The sequence below is a fragment of the Astatotilapia calliptera genome, chromosome 18 (genome assembly GCF_900246225.1).
Source record: "Astatotilapia calliptera chromosome 18, fAstCal1.2, whole genome shotgun sequence".
Taxonomy (NCBI): domain Eukaryota; kingdom Metazoa; phylum Chordata; class Actinopteri; order Cichliformes; family Cichlidae; genus Astatotilapia; species Astatotilapia calliptera.
The window spans coordinates 17,952,859-17,968,686 of record NC_039319.1 but is presented as its reverse complement, the minus strand read 5'-3'; the positions used below and the strand labels follow the sequence as shown (position 1 = coordinate 17,968,686).

At 41.6% G+C, this 15,828-nt stretch overlaps 1 protein-coding gene across 3 annotated transcripts in view; it reads right to left on the bottom strand.

Annotated features, from left to right (window-relative positions):
- The window catches only part of LOC113009997 (dipeptidyl aminopeptidase-like protein 6), a 97,264-nt gene that overhangs the window by 70,582 nt on the left and 10,854 nt on the right, over positions 1-15,828 (bottom strand). The window contains exon 1 of one of the 3 annotated variants that reach the window (XM_026148741.1): positions 10,960-11,928. The exons of the other annotated variants lie outside the window; for them this stretch is intronic. Within the exon in view, the coding sequence (XP_026004526.1) occupies positions 10,960-11,151 (192 nt within the window). The 5' untranslated portion in view covers positions 11,152-11,928. Of the gene's footprint in view, positions 1-10,959; positions 11,929-15,828 lie in introns of those variants that run through there. 3 annotated transcript variants of the gene reach the window in all.

Below are 15,828 nucleotides of genomic sequence, written 5' to 3'. Positions count from 1 at the left end.
GTCATGAGCACTCTCGAGGAGTAAGGAGTGTCATTGTCAAAGTATGCAATCAAGAGATATCTTCATGAAAGCAAACTTTACAACAAAGTGCAAACCACTAGTTACACTCAACCTTGCCAACAAACATCTAAAAAACATCTGCAACAATTCTTTGGACAGATGAAACCAGGATTAACTCGTACCACAACAATGTGAAAATGCACTGTGGTGGCGCACTGAGGCAAAATGAGAAAAACTGTGCCACTATCCAAACACTTAATTGTTCATGCTGCTCTCTTCTCCTTTCTCTTTGTCTGATTATCCTCTCTTGTTTGCCAACCTGCTTTGCTTGCCTGTGTCCTGCTTTCCTCTTGTTTGCTTCCACTCGTCTCTGTTATTTCTTTGAGTTTAGTTGAATTTTTCCTCCCCCCGTGGATTTGCGGATTCTCCTGTCAGCTTTGTGCAGCTGTTTTTGTTAGCAAATCATTTTTCTTTCTGTATGCTGACACTCCACATATTGTATTTGAGCAGGCATTCCATTACGGTGCAGAAACATTTTATAGATGTCTGTCTTTATGACAACTGTAATTTTATTTCTTTGTTCTTACTTAATAACTTCACCCATACAAACTGTGTAAGTTGTGCATTATTCGGAGTGTTGTGGCTGTGGTGATTGGCAGGTTTGGGGGCTGTTTCATCTCATCCAGTGTTCTGCTGTACTGTAAGTCTCTCTAAAGAGGCGATTGCTTGGTTTCCCCACTAAGTACATTTTGTTTTGATCCTGTTTCTTTGTTGCTAGCCACAGTGATAATGGATGTACCTTACTAACTGAGCTACGGTGCCACTCTGTGGGTTTTTGTCACTCGTGACATAAACAACAAACAAACAAAGACACGAGAAACGCTCAACTAATGATTTGTTCTCTTCGTGTATCTTTTGACGACCGATACTTTTGCTATGATGTTGCTAATTGCTATAACTTGGCTTCAGTTTGGAATACTAATACATATTTCATGACGCTGTAGTGAATGTGACGAAGCCTGTGAGCTCATTCAGCAGGTAATTGTAGCTGCAGTGCGTCATACACCCTAACATCCTAGCCTCATATCCTGAACATACACTCTCAACCTGGCAGCCTTTTCTAACCCATTAAAACTTAGACTAGTTTCTACTTTCATGAAAATTATGGGAGATGTAAATAATACAAATTGGACCATGAGTTTGCATGAGTTAAACTGGAGAATTTCCCATTTTTCCCTGTGACATCGGTGTGACTGCTTCCCTCCATGTCTGCCAACCTGCTGTTTTAACCCACTCCATCACCCCAGCAAACACCTGGAGGGGGAAGGTGCTGCCTAGTCACCACTCCTCAGTTTCTGTGTGATCACATTTGAGCTAGATGCGACACTCGGACTCTCTTTCGCTGCTGTAGTAAAATGTATTACTTCAAGCATAAAGTTGTTTGACTGAATGAAACTTTGGTGCCTGCCATCTTTACACCAATCTTCCGTTTCTCACACAGGCTGTCAGGCAGCAGCGATGCTACAAAGCCACAAAATGATCATGGAGACAGCTAATAAAGTCGCAGCATCGGCAGACAGACCTAAACATCAACAGGAATCATATTAGCATCGCTATTTCTATTTCTCCATAGTGACACAGCTACTACAGATGCATTAGGTCCAACTCGTGTCTGCTGCTGGATATCTCTAGGATTTATCACGCTGTGATGTGACCTTGTAAACTTTGCTTTTATTCTCAAATGCCCTGCGCACGTGTGTGTGTGCTTGTGTCTGTATGACAGTTAAATTAAGTGCTTGTACCCCTGTGTGAGTGCTTGCTTGTGTGCATGTCTCAGGAGTGTGTCGCTGCTGTATCATGGCAGGGTCGATAAGAGAATCTGCCCGTGTGACACAACAGATTACTGCTGCCTGGTCTCAGCCCGGAAAACGACTGCGAGAGGACTCGGGAGAGATGGCAGCGGGGCTTCGTCGCTTTGATTCGAACTGACTGAAGTGCTGTAGGAGAAATCTCCTCCACATAGTTCATATTTATGTGCGCATTGCTGTTAGATTTATACCTCTGATTTGTTCTTGTTTTGTCTGAATCAAACAATTTTAAGCATGAAGCACTGCTGCAGAGGCACAGATGAGTTTCAGTTAAATAAAGGAGGGCTGTTTTCAAAAATACATGAATGGAGCTTGTTGCTACTGCAAAAAATACCCACACAGAAGCACCTGTCAGCCTCTGATTTAACTCCAGAGAGGATATGGCAATTTGATCTTTCACAGCCTTGAATTAAATGTCGCAATCAAGTGAATCAACTGATAACTGGCAGAAAAAGTCTTAATCAGTGTCTTAGCAATTTCTTAATGTGAAGTGATGACCGTACAACCTTTTCAAACCTTACGAGAGGTGACATTTTCACCCTCTTCTCAGATGAGACACCATCAGGTGTGCCAGCTTTTTGATAACATTTATAGAAGCAGTGCGAGGTAAAATAAAAATTGCCTTTGGTGGTACATAAATGATCTACTACTCACTACACTGGCTTGGCTATTAAATCTTTGAGTTTGTGTTAACTACAACCAAAGCCTCACTTATCCACTGCACTGTTGATGCCTTCACCATAGCGTAGAGCTGGTGCATTGATTGGAACACAACAGTCTCTAGTGGCAAAACAGACACAGTGCAAGGAAAAAGCCATAAAAATGGTCTCCAGCATCTAAAATGTCAGTGAAATGACACTGCCTACTGCACATGACCTTTATTTTTTCAATAAACTGTGAAAAATAGAGTAAAGCAAAGCAGGAGGAAGAAAACTGACTGTTTTAAAAGGAGTTACTCTGGTGATTATCAGCTGCACACCTAATAAAGCTCATCCTCAAAACAAATCAGTGAGAATGCTGCCTCCATTTATAAATATGAAGCACAGGAGAAAAGAAAATGGGACGCAAGACAGGTTAAGAGACGGTTATATTTAGCTGCATTCTCGTGTAATTCTTAAACACTGCAGGAATCTTTAAGATCCAGAGTGACAGCGCACAATGTGCTTTGAAGTAGCAGCCAAGAAAGGTGTGATTTAAGTCTACGAACAGTGAACATCCATGTGCACACCTGTGTGGATCAGCGCGCTTGTATTTAAATGGTTTCCCCATGTAATGGTCTGCAAGAGGATGTAGAAAGCCATAGCCCCGTCCCCCAGGGCATGAAGCAGGCATGGAGGAGATCCAGGCCCCAGACATCCAGAGGCCCCAGAGTGTGAGAGCCCAAGGAGGACCACCGGAGGGGCATCCGTGCCACCCTCATGGGAAGGGCTGAGGATCCCCAGACGAGGGGTCTGTCTGTCCTGCGTGCTGCACAACAATATTTAGTATTTAGTATTTACTGCTGTTTACACTTAGCTAGATTAATGCGATGGTGTTGTGTTTAGTATATTGCTTTGGTTTTTTTTTGCTTGTTTTCTATTCTTCTTCTCTCAACAGGTGATCCAGGAGATTTTTTTATTCTTTTTTTTCCCCTTTCTCACTGTCTCTCTCCCCTTCTGTTTTTCTTTTCCTTCCTCTTTCTCTCTCCCTTTCCTATCCCTCACTCGCGTCTGTCCCGTCTGTAACAATTGAAAATAAAATAAATAATAAAAACAAAGGTCGATCAAATGGACCAATACGGCAATGCCATGATGATCCATTTGGCAAAATAAATCCATTGGGTATCCTTGTTGGTCTTCAGAAAACAATTCTGACGGTTAAAGAACCAAATGGGACAGGCAAAAAAAAAAAAAAGATCCAGAGTGAAGTTGCATCTGAAGAGTGAGATAATCCCCTGTGACGTGAAGGAAGTGAATGTGACCGCCATTATTAAGCTGACGATCGCAAATGAAGGTAGACAGATGGAGTGATTTTCTTTTTTCTGCATTTGCATCGATATTTAATCGGCTTCGGTAAATTTCAACTACGCAGACTGTAATTAAAGAAAGCGACAAAACGGTGTTCGAACACCACTGATTACAAAATACCCACGTGGAGGCCTAATGACAGCTGATGATATGTTTACTTCACGTGATCTTCAGAGCAGAAAATCTACCACGAGAGACTGAAGCTCAGCATCATCACGGCGTAATAAGGCCTCTCTCTCTGTTTAAACACTGACTAATACTCGCTGTCAGCTTTTGTAATAATACAGTAAATCATCAGGAGGAAGAGGGACAGTCAAACAGCGAGGCAGCAGTCAGCTGATGTGCCGCTGACAGGTCTGTAGAGGTGGTGCTGGGGGAGGGCAGGGCGCGAAGGGATGATCGATGGGGTGTCAACAGAGCGTTGAGGTGCCGGGGAGAGGAATGGATGACCCGTTGAGATGCCCTCTGGGAACAGAGGAGCTAAAAAAGCAAACAACAACAGCAACAAAAAAAAAGGCTGATGTCGAATATGTCTGTCAATGGCGACCTGGTGCAGAAACCAGAGTGGAGGCTTGTATTCATTGAGAGTCAAAGGGGAATTCATACTTTTTTAACAAGAAGGAAAATTAACATCGTGGTGATGATGATGGACACAGTATGCTGGTATGAGCAGAGGATATTCAGGTTGCGATGTGAGAGCTGCGTCATCTCCAGATGGCAGTCAGAGCCACCAGCGAGCAGCAGCGTGTGTGTTCCCAGAGCTTACAGCCTCACCCTCTCCACCTTTGCAACCATGGCAACATCGAGCATGAGGTCCTGCCGCGGCTGCTTTGTTGTCCTGAGGGGAGGAGCTGCGCTGGGTGACAGCATGTCTGCCTTCTGTGCTCTGCACTGCACACTGGTTTAAACGTACAGAAACCAAGCACTGGCTTGTTTTTTTCCACATGTGATATTTACTTTCATGCTGTTTTACCTGATTTTATACTTAACTATTAATTACTATAATTCAACAGTACAAGCCACTTCATTAGGTACGCCTTGCTAGTACTGGGTTGGATCACCTTTTGTCTTTAGAAGTACCTTAATTCTAGAATATTCCTCAGAGATTCTGACCCATGTTTGGTATTATGAGGCTCAAAGCATGCCGTGAAAATATCCCCCACACACCATCATCCCACCCCCACCAGCCTAAGCTGTTGATATAAGGCAGGATTGATCTTATCTTGTTGTTTATGACCAATTCTGACTCCACCATCTGATTGTCACAGCAAAAGTTGACTCATCGGTCCAGGAAACACTTTTGCCAATTTAGGTGAACCTGTGCGAATTTTAGTTTCAGTTTCCTGTTCTCAGCTGACAGAAGTGGCACCCAGTGTGGTTCAGACCATTCTTGGGGGTGGAAATGAGCAATTTCTGACCAGCCAGTCTGGCACCAGCGACCACGATCTGTTCAAAAGTACTTAAATCACCATTTGGATGCTTGGTGTCTGCTTTTCTACATGCATCGAGTTAGTGCCATGTGATTAGCTGAATGGATAAGGAGCAGGTGAACAGGTGTACCTAATAAAGTAGCTGGTGACTGTACAACCTTATTGTTATCTTTTGCAGAACCTCTTTTTCTCATTTATTTAATTGCATCTCAGCACAAATTTCTTCACCATTTCTTTTAAGTCATTTTTTACTCGTCTGTGCTTCTGTTTTTATTTAATATTTAGTATTTAGTATTTTATTGTTATTTTAGGATAGGATCAGACTTAGCTGTACACCACATGCCTGATTCTAACTGTACTTAGTACATAGACAGTGGCTAAAGTGCCAGAAACATCCCTCACGGAACAATGGAGACCAAAAACAGCTAAAAGAGAAAAATATGATGACAAATATATTTCTGAAAAATAATGTAAAGACAAAATATTTTTCACATAAGCTAATAAAACAAACCAGATTACATCAAGTTACTGTGTTTATCTTTGTGGTATTAGAGTGAAACTGTCACAGGTGAAATGCGACTGTAATATCGCTTGATCAATACACAACTATAACGCCATCTTCTGTCCACCCAGGTGGGAAAGAAACTGAAAAATAGTCTTAATGTTTTCACAGTAGCTTTAATTTCAATTAAGTTCTAATTCTGCATCACCGGCTCACAAAATATTGAACTCCAGCTGCTTCATTAAAAGCTCTACAAGCTTATAAAGACAAAACTAAGCAACCTACAATCTGCTATGAACGCACACAGGGCAACAGTTCATGTTTTCCCGCACTTATATGTCTCATGCAATGATTTGCACATTAAAGCGGCTTCCTTCACATTTTTCCTCTCATACAGCATAATTATGATTACAGGAATAATCACATAATTATTAAAAATTAGAGCGTGTGCTTGCGTCTTGATTGTTTCCTTTGAAGCCTAATGTGGTGGCATCCAGACAAGAGAATTTCCTGGCATAGCTCCTCATATAAAATATTTGTTCGTGGAAGTAATGGGAAGTAGATTTTTTTTCCGTTTTCCATCCTTAACATTCACATCTGGCTTTCTGCACTGATGAAAAGGGAGCTTGCCTCAGGATTCGTGATCATTTTGGATTAGCATGCCAAGTAACAAATCCGGTGGCATCCTTCAGTAAGCAGTCGTCATCTGAAGCACACAGTTAGCCTTTCCTCAAAGATAATGAGGACAGCCTAACGCATCTCATTGCTCTCTTTCTTTTATCTGGCTGCTCTTCTTGAGCTCCGTCTGGCTGATTTATCTGAGCTCTGGACCTCAAAGGAAGCACAGAGCTAAACGAAGACTTGGGAACCGGGCCAAACTGTCTTACTCAGATCTGGAGTATGTCTAAGCAGAAGGCACAGTTAAGGGGACGCATGAGGACAGGCTGCGAGTTTGCGTGCGTGTTCGTGTATGTATAAGCCCTGGGCAGTCTATCCAACATGAATTCAATTTTAAGTCACACAGCAAAGGTGATTTATGATTCATTCCTTTTGAACATCAATTTCCTTCTGATTCAAAACAGAATCTGAAAATTTAGTGCTCAGGGAATTTTTCCTCAGATAAAACCTTCCGAAAGGAAACTTAATTAAATTAATTAAAAGAGGATATGTAGTGTAATGATGCTTTCAATGCTGAAGAGCTGGCAGTGTCCTGAAATACAATGGGTTCACTACAAACAAACTCCTGTAATTACTAAAGGGAAATCAGAGAGCTCAGAGCTCTTTGTGCTTGTCCCCAGAGATACAGCCTGCCCACTTTGCCATTTCAAAAATGCTTCTTTGGCCCTCAGGGACGCCATCACACCATCTCTTTGTCATAAGGGCATATTACATATGTGTAAAAAGAGCTAATTAAAAGTAAAATGAAACCACATTTTCAGCATACTTCGGTTGATTTTAAAAGCGGAAGCCCAGACCGAGATCGAAATATTAATGCATTATAGAGCAGCGTGCTATTCTGAGATTAAGGTGGCCCTGTGGGAAATGAGCTTTTCACTAATGACTAGTACTTATAGTCAGACATGAATACAGCTGTCATTGTAATTAGCAGCAGGAGGTCTGTTTTTAGCTATTTTGGGGATAGAAACGATGGGAATCAGTAGGATTTTGTGGCTTTTATTCAGTAAAATGTTCAACTTATTTAGAAAACTGACAGCCTTCATCACCAAATCATAAAATCTAGATTAGAGCTCCATAAAAGGATCATGAGAAGTTAAGCCCTGGTATAAATGGAGGTTGACTTTGTCCTTCGTTTGTAGTTATACTCATTACATCAGATGATGCTTATTACAGCTGAAAATGAACCATAAGCATGGCCTCTAGTAAATCATTGATCACAAGAATTTAGATTTGATGTCTTTTTTAAAGGAAACGAGAAGAAAATGTTAAAGAGAGCAATATTTTTATCACGTGGCTCTTTATAAATCTGGGCTACTTTAATTCACAATGATTCTTTTTCATATTTGTTCGTATAAGGTTTTGTCACTTGTCTTAAGGTCTCTATAAAAAAGGGTAATTCAACCACCTCCTCTTTATTTGTCAAAGAAAAACAGCATGAATATTGTTTTTATTACTCGATATGTTGACTGTGAGTCACATGTCATTATTCCAGATCACAGGGCGAGACACAAGCAAAAAGAGATGTGGGGTTTTTTTTTTCTGTTATGTAACCTATAAAGAAAATGTCAATACAGGCCGAGTCATGAATGTGTCTCCAGGCTCCAGCCTTAAGGCAAAATGCTACCCTGTTTCACCTTTATATCCAACAGTTAATTAAGATGTTCACAGGCCTCTATTTACAGTAAAGGGTAATGAGGAGGAGAACGAACTACTGCTGATATCTCCCTAGATGACGTAAACTCTACCATGAAACACTGACACACAGTGCAAAGCGAGAATTAATCTCATCTCACACACACACACACACACACACACACACACACACACACACACACACACACACACACACACACACACACACACACACACACACATAGCTCTCCGACAAACAAAGATGCAGTGCCTGCATTTCGCGAACCCAAGAGCTCAGAAGAACACAGCAGCAAACAAATGAAACTGTTGTTTACAAAAAATGTAATTCTTTGTGCTTTTCATTAACTCAGAGTAAACTCTCAGACGCACGAGTGTTCACTGGTAAATATTTGGATGAATGAAATTAAATTCACGAATGTCCGATTCAGTTGTTTGCTTCTTCCGTCTGCAAAATAAAGGAGAACAACAACAGCGCGGGCAAACTTTTGCCAAGGAGGGAGGGATTGGAAATTGTACTTCTTGAAATGGTCTCCCCATCTCTTGAGGCAAAAGGCAATTTCATGCTCCAGCACGACTCAGAGAGACATTGGGACTAAAGGTGACCTCAAGGTTAATAGTGCAAATGTAATAAATTGGAAATCTTGCAGTACAATAACAACTTCTGACTTAACGGGTAAAATGATGTCTGTTTGTTAAGAAAATCGTGACTGTCAAGTCGCCAGAAAAGAATTATCCATAAAAATGAGGTAATAAGCTTAAAGGAAGCAATGGTAGGTTATTTCTTTTTGTCCAGAGGCGTATAGGACACAGCCAGAGGACTATACCTCTATTTCCTGCAGAAAACAAGCAACACATTTCCTAACAACTCTGTCTTTGTGCAGACAGAATGTGAGATTCCAGCCAATCTGAAACCTTCTGTGAGTTTTCGCTATTTGGTGGAAGCATGGCTGATGCTACATAGCTAGATGGATATGAGTCTTCTTAGGCTGAAAAAAAGAGAAACCAGTAACACAAATGTTGTTTAGGGGACAAAATTGTCTGAGAGCTCTGCACTTCATGTTGTGTTTGTTTTCACAAATGAAAACAGAATGACACAAACACTTTGTGTTTTCGCCATAAATGAACCAGGATTCTTTTGCTTGTTAGGTGATTGCATAAACCACTACAGTTTGGAGGTACTGGGTGCTGTCGTCTCTAACAGGCACAAAGTCCAAATAGCCATCTTCTAATCTAATAGAGAAAGGCTGAAGTAGAGCATTTTGGTTTTTGTATGAGAAGCAATTTCACGTCATGGCTACAAGCAGACAAACAGTGAACTAATAAAAAGCATTGTGATGATGTACCTGTCATTAAATCTAAAAAGCACAGAACAAAGCCAAACACAATCCAGCAGGACTGAGCAGAAAAGCCATTCCAACAATGTTTCATAAACTGAGCCTTCTTATTATTTTTTCCCATATAGTACCACCTATCCAGGACTGGTTCTTGCTACTGCAGTGCCTTAGGAAACATTTGAACTCAACCTTGGATTAGCTGGTGTGTAACAAATGATTTAACTGCAAAAAGTGTGTGAGTGTGACAGGTCATCTGACTAATGTGTAAAAAATAAATAAATACAGACTGTGTTTTAATTCTATCCGCATTGAGAATATTTAATGATTATTAATAACTCTCTCTGCTGAAACCCTCCTGATGATTCTGCAGCTGTAAGTAACCCCATGAAGCTGCGATTATTGGATGAACTTTAAGGAAAGACTCCAATAAACAGCTGTAAGCAGCAAGCATCGCCTTCAGATTCCCCTGGGTTACATTAAATATTCGTCAAACTTATTAATAACCTGTTAAGACAGTTCTGGCTGTGCACCCGTCTGTGTGTCTAGATCACTGCAGCCTGACAGTAATATTTTGTTCAACTTTTAGATCCTAGTTCCCCGCTACAGCCTCTCTTTTGTAAAACCAACAATCCGACTTCTACAGGCAATCTGAGGAGTCGCCTGCACCCACACTGCAATTTATCACATGTGGCTTCAATTTATAATGCTGCAGGGAACATCTGTATGCGTAGCTTCCTTTTAGATCAGCTGTTTACTGTGACCGGTGTCTTTAACAGTGCTTGGGGCACATTAGTGGCATATTTTTAAGGTTGAACTATAAATTTTACAAAATATTTCTTGCTCTCCTTTGCGTCCCTTGTGCTGTTGAGGCTCCAGGCAGCTGCCTCGTTGAGCTGGCCCTCAACTTATCCATCAAAATCCACAGTGAGAAATTTCTAAATGCTAAAGGCTTGTGTGTGTGTTTGTGTGTTGGGAGGGGGATTAGGGTCATGGTTGGGCCAAACACCCTCTTCATGAACCTCTCAAAAATGGGTCAGACGCTTATGTTTTGTCACTTTCTATAACCCCAACACTGCTGTGGTGCTGTTTGCAGTTTCAGCACCACGGTCAGCACCATGCAACCCATCAGCGGCTCTCTGCAGACAGATATGAAACATATGGAGCAGAAAGTGTTGATTTTTAAGTCAAATCATCATCACGGTCACCTGAAGCACGTCGAGCTTTAATGCTACCATTGCTAGTAGTGGAAGAGATGAATGTTTTTTAAAAAACACTGCAACACAAGCAGAAGCAACATAATAATGGAAGACTGCGGCTGCCACAGAATATAAACCAAGCTTTTGAAAGTTTCTTCAACATCTTTTAAAAGTGAAAGCTTCAGGGAGGCCTGTTGGGGTCTGAATGAGAGTGTTTGAAGAATTACTGTCCAAAATGTGCATAATTGTGGCTTTATGCATGCAAACAACAAAGAAAAAACTCATTTCTTACGTCCTCATCCTCCCGCAGGCATTTTTTGCGGTACTGGACGTGAGGTCTCCCATCGAGGAGTTGCTGAGGGGTCTTCGCTGCGTTTTCCTCGTCTGCAACCTGTCCACCAAGAAGGTGGCTGGCCTCAGGTGGGTGCGGAAAGGAATTGGTGGTATTGATCTTTCCGGTGAATCTCTGGTACAGCGAAGCCATAATACTGGTCCGGTTCAGATAAAAAAAACAAAACAACAAAAGCAACTTACAGCATGTCAGAGTCACAAGCAGGTCTCGTCTGATTGTGTGGCTTGGACAGTCTGTTTGGTTTATTTGCGCTTCGAAGAGAACCGATGGCAGGCAGCCAGCTTTCACCTCCGGGATGGAGCAAAAAAAAAAAAAAAAGGACGAGGTGAAGACACTTGGCTAGTAAATAAGCATCTGTGGATAGTGTGGATGACTCACGGCGTTGGAGTGTTAGACCAATATAAAGCCGGATCATTCGCAGCCGTGTCCTTTTAGCTTTGCCCAGGCGCACGGCAGACTGGTGGGCTGTAGGTGTCAATAGTTGCTCTCTTCTGTATTCACGACACGTTGTCTCCCCTCTTCAGTTTCCTGATGCCTCCTTTCAGAGAGATAGCAGGCGGATGCGCTGAGTTTCCATCAGATATTCGATCATCCAGATGACTCCGAGTGATTGTCCACCTCCCCCCGTCCAAAAACAAACAAAAACAAACGAGCAACAGATACTGATTCGACTCTTCCGGCTATGTGTATACCGGACTGACCTCACATATGAAAAGTGTGAAGGACGCAGAGAGCCCGACGGTACTCACCGCAGACGCGCTCTGCATGTGAAGTGACCATCGCTGTGAGAGCAGCTTTACTGTAGCACTACTGTCACTGCACTTCTTTGTGCACTGCTTTGCGCGCAGAAATGCGCCAGCGATGCACAGATTCGCTTGTATAGACTTCGATGTGAAAGCGCAGAATAAGAAGCCTCTCTTATTTATGATTTCATGAGCGAGGTTGTAAAATTGCCTCTCATGTGACTGCGTATGGTCCCAGGACGGAGCTCTAGTGCCTCTCTGTGGCGCGCTGGATTAGGACAGGCTGACCAAACGCCTCTTAAGATGTGTACTCCACATGTGACACAACAAAGAGGGAAGTTCTTTCTTTAAAGATAGAAAACAGAAAATACTTTGAAGCACAGCATATATTTGAGTCACACAACTGGATAAAATAAAAGGAATATATATTTAAAATGTGTACAAACGTGGTTAAACGTATCCTTTGCAGCTTCTTAGAGCCTGATGAAAACCTTTCTTGAAAGCCCCTCTACATGCAGTGCCACAAACCATAAAAATGCCCCTTCCCTACTTCAGCCCAATATTTTCATTCAGTTCACAACCACAAGTGTTATTCAGCTCATAACACTGCAGGTGATTTCATGCTTGAAATACTCACAGAGGCCACAGCAATGCAGCTCTGGTAAATGCAGAATATTGGCTTATATGCAACGGAGGGAGGGAAAGGCTCTTGGGTCAAAGTGTTCAAATCTCTGCCATTCCTGTCAAGAATGCCACAGGCCAACACGCCATGGCCTCTCACTCAAACTATCACCCAACTGGTGCTGAGCTGTATTTCTGGGAAATAGGTCATCTTCAGAGGGGTACAACTTCAAAGCAGCACTAAAGCGCAGCTCCAAACAGCTCTGCACACACTCTGCTGAATACCGCCGTTTTGCCTCTCTCATTAAGTGAAATCAAGTTCATTTGGCAATCATTTGCAAAGTGTTATCAAGGTGAACTGACTAGAGTAGTAGAAATGAAAAAGGTCTATCTTGAACTCTGAATAAAGAGTGAGTTTCAATTAAATTTCTTTTATAAATGGTGAGTTATCTCGAGTCCTGAAAGAAATGCTGAAGGCTCATTGATTCGTGGCTTGAATTATGAATACAACCCGATTAATAGTAAATCTATCTGGAATACAGAATTTTCATTTCAAATGTTTGGCCATTTACAAAACAAAACAAAATAAGGATAGTGGACGTTACTCCCCATTCTCCCCTTCCTCGTGAGTTTGACTCATTTTTTCCTTTGACTCCAAGTATGATTCAAAAAGTAATGAACTTTGTTTGATGCTTTGTCTACCTCGTAATTGGAGTTTCAGCAGAAACTTGTGCTTTGGACTGAACATCTCTGGGCTTCCAGCAATCTCTCGCCTTCCACAGTGGCTTGCCTCGGTCCTTGTCATTTGTTTCCCTAGTTCATAAATGCCTTTTCCTGGGTCTGCGCACCCCTTGGGAAATAGGCCTGAGTCACTTGACATCAATCCCAGCCTCTCTGATAGATGTCTTCCAATCTCCCTCACCTTGTTGGGGAGCTATTGTGAACTGCCTCACTGCTTTAAAGCTCCCCTCAGGACAGTGCCGGGGAGCCCGGGCTCAGCTTGACTCCCCTATCGCCTCCACACAGACACAGCAGATGACTGGAGCTACGCCTTTCCCTGCTCCCACAAACACCACTGCAGTCAAGCTCTGCATTACAGGTGGTAAAAATTTGAAGAAGCATATAATAACCAGGTATAATGACAATGATAGCTGCAGTAAAACCTCTGTGGGTAGCTAATGGTACTGTTGGAGACAGTGCAAGCTAAAGCTTACCTCCCTTGTGATATGGAACATCGTAATTATATTTCAAACACGTCACAGATGCATTTTATTTCAAATGATACGATGCACTTTGGTGCACTTTATGACGCTGTGAGTGATGGCTTTATGAAGCTCCGCTATGCAGTAAACTCCCTTCAGTGAGTTTATTTTTTAATTCCAGTGAGGGACTGACACACCAACTTTGCCAGAAATTTTACTAACTGAATGCACAGATGTTATTTTATTATATGAGGACCAGAGGGAAGTCATTATTTTTCTCCTCCTAGAATGAAATGAAACAACGCCAAAAACTGGTGATCATGTTCTCCGCAGAGAGGCGGAAAACTCTGAGGCAGCCTGGAGGTAAAAAAAAAATCCCACAATAGCATTAAACATTATTAGCAAGAAAGACTAGAGGGAAACCAAGAAATCTGAGAGAGAAAAAGGAAAGTAAATCTTTTTATAATTGCACACACACACAAAAAATCATTTTAATGTTTGCTCTTTTCTGTTTTAGATCTCCTGGCTTGGAAATTTTTAAGAATTAAGTGTTTTTGATCTTATTTTCTTAAAGTTTGACATCTTTAAAAATATGTACAACAAAGGTAAGCTGGATATTAAGCTGCACAGCAACACTATCACGCATACTGTTATTTCTATTACCATAAACAGGATACCATACAGTACATACTGTAGTGTGGTGCCTATATAAATTTAGTTAATCACTCACAATGGCAATATTAATGTATTTGTATGAAGTGAAATGCCACTGCAGCCCAACATCTTTCCATCAGCATTCCACACAGCACAACAAAATGACACAAATTAATTGGATGGAAGAGGAGACCGATCAATCAATCAATCGATGTTTTGCGGGTGTGCAGTAATATCTAATTTCCTCTGAACATCACTCAGCTGAACAAGGAAATTGCTGAACCCCTTTACATGCATGTAAGAGAGAACAGATTCAGTTACAGCCCATCATAATCACATTTTTCCACCATTCTCCATTCGGCATTAGCTGGACACTAGTGATTTCTCTCGATGCTGTGCTGGGACAACCATGACAACAAGTTTCTTTATCACCCCGCTGCCGGTGTCGGATTACATGCCCCGTTTCACTGTGGCCTGGGCACATACATTTTATCTTGAAGCTCTTCTCGAGACAGTCCATTACCGAGCTGTAAATAGCTTGCTCTCACATCGATTAAAAATCATCACAAATACACTTGTGTACATCAAATTTGTCCAATTATCAGAAGCAGTCTTCAAGAAGGAATTGCACGCCGTAACTCATTAAAATGCCTCCAGATCAAATGTTTTCAGGCTGCAAGACACGTCTCCTCGGGGGAGCACAGAACAGAGGGAATAGATGTCGGTGAAGATACTGCATGAGGTGAAAGGGGCAGATTTGTGGCATCACTGTAACAACAACAGCAGGTCAGCCACAGTTTGGTGCGCACTTAGCAGCATTGTCAACAGTTAGGACAGAACATCCACACAGCAATATATCGTATAAAAGCATTAACTCACATCGTATGTATAAACTCTGGCCTCAAACGTGCATGTTTTTATTAAAACACCTTAAACACATTTCCTTCACAGCATGGATTACCCCAGTCACGTGACTTCCAGAGGCAAAGCTTATCAAATGAATGAAGGAAAAGCAGATGCCTGTTCACTCACTTGCAATGTAATTCACAGATGAAAAAATAGTGGGAAAAGAAATCAGAGAGCTAATTAATCAAACGGACGTATTGGAACGATTATTATAATACACACACTGATGCTGCGATGCACTGCACATATTGGTATTTGTTTACACAGGGATCATGATTTTTGTAGCTTATTGTCATGCAAAGTGTGAAGTCTTTCAGCATTTCTGTATTGTGATACCACAAGAGACAGACAGACAGATAGATCGATAGATCGATCGATAGATGGATAGATCGATCAGCCATTACTCACAGGGTAGAAACATCTTTCTCCATCAGTGTTTATCAAAATTGAATTGTGTGTCACTGAAAGCCAAAGTCTGTGAGACTGCAGAGTCTCACAGTCCTTATCATTGAATTACACCCTAAGACTACGTTACAACACTTGGCTCATTTCGGGCCATGTAACAATGGTCACTTCAATTACTCTTGGCTGCAAGTACTGCATTCATTACACTTCTGGTCCGCTGCACAGAAGAAGAAAGCTGCTACAAATCACTGACACATATTTAGTCTCATATAGGTAAC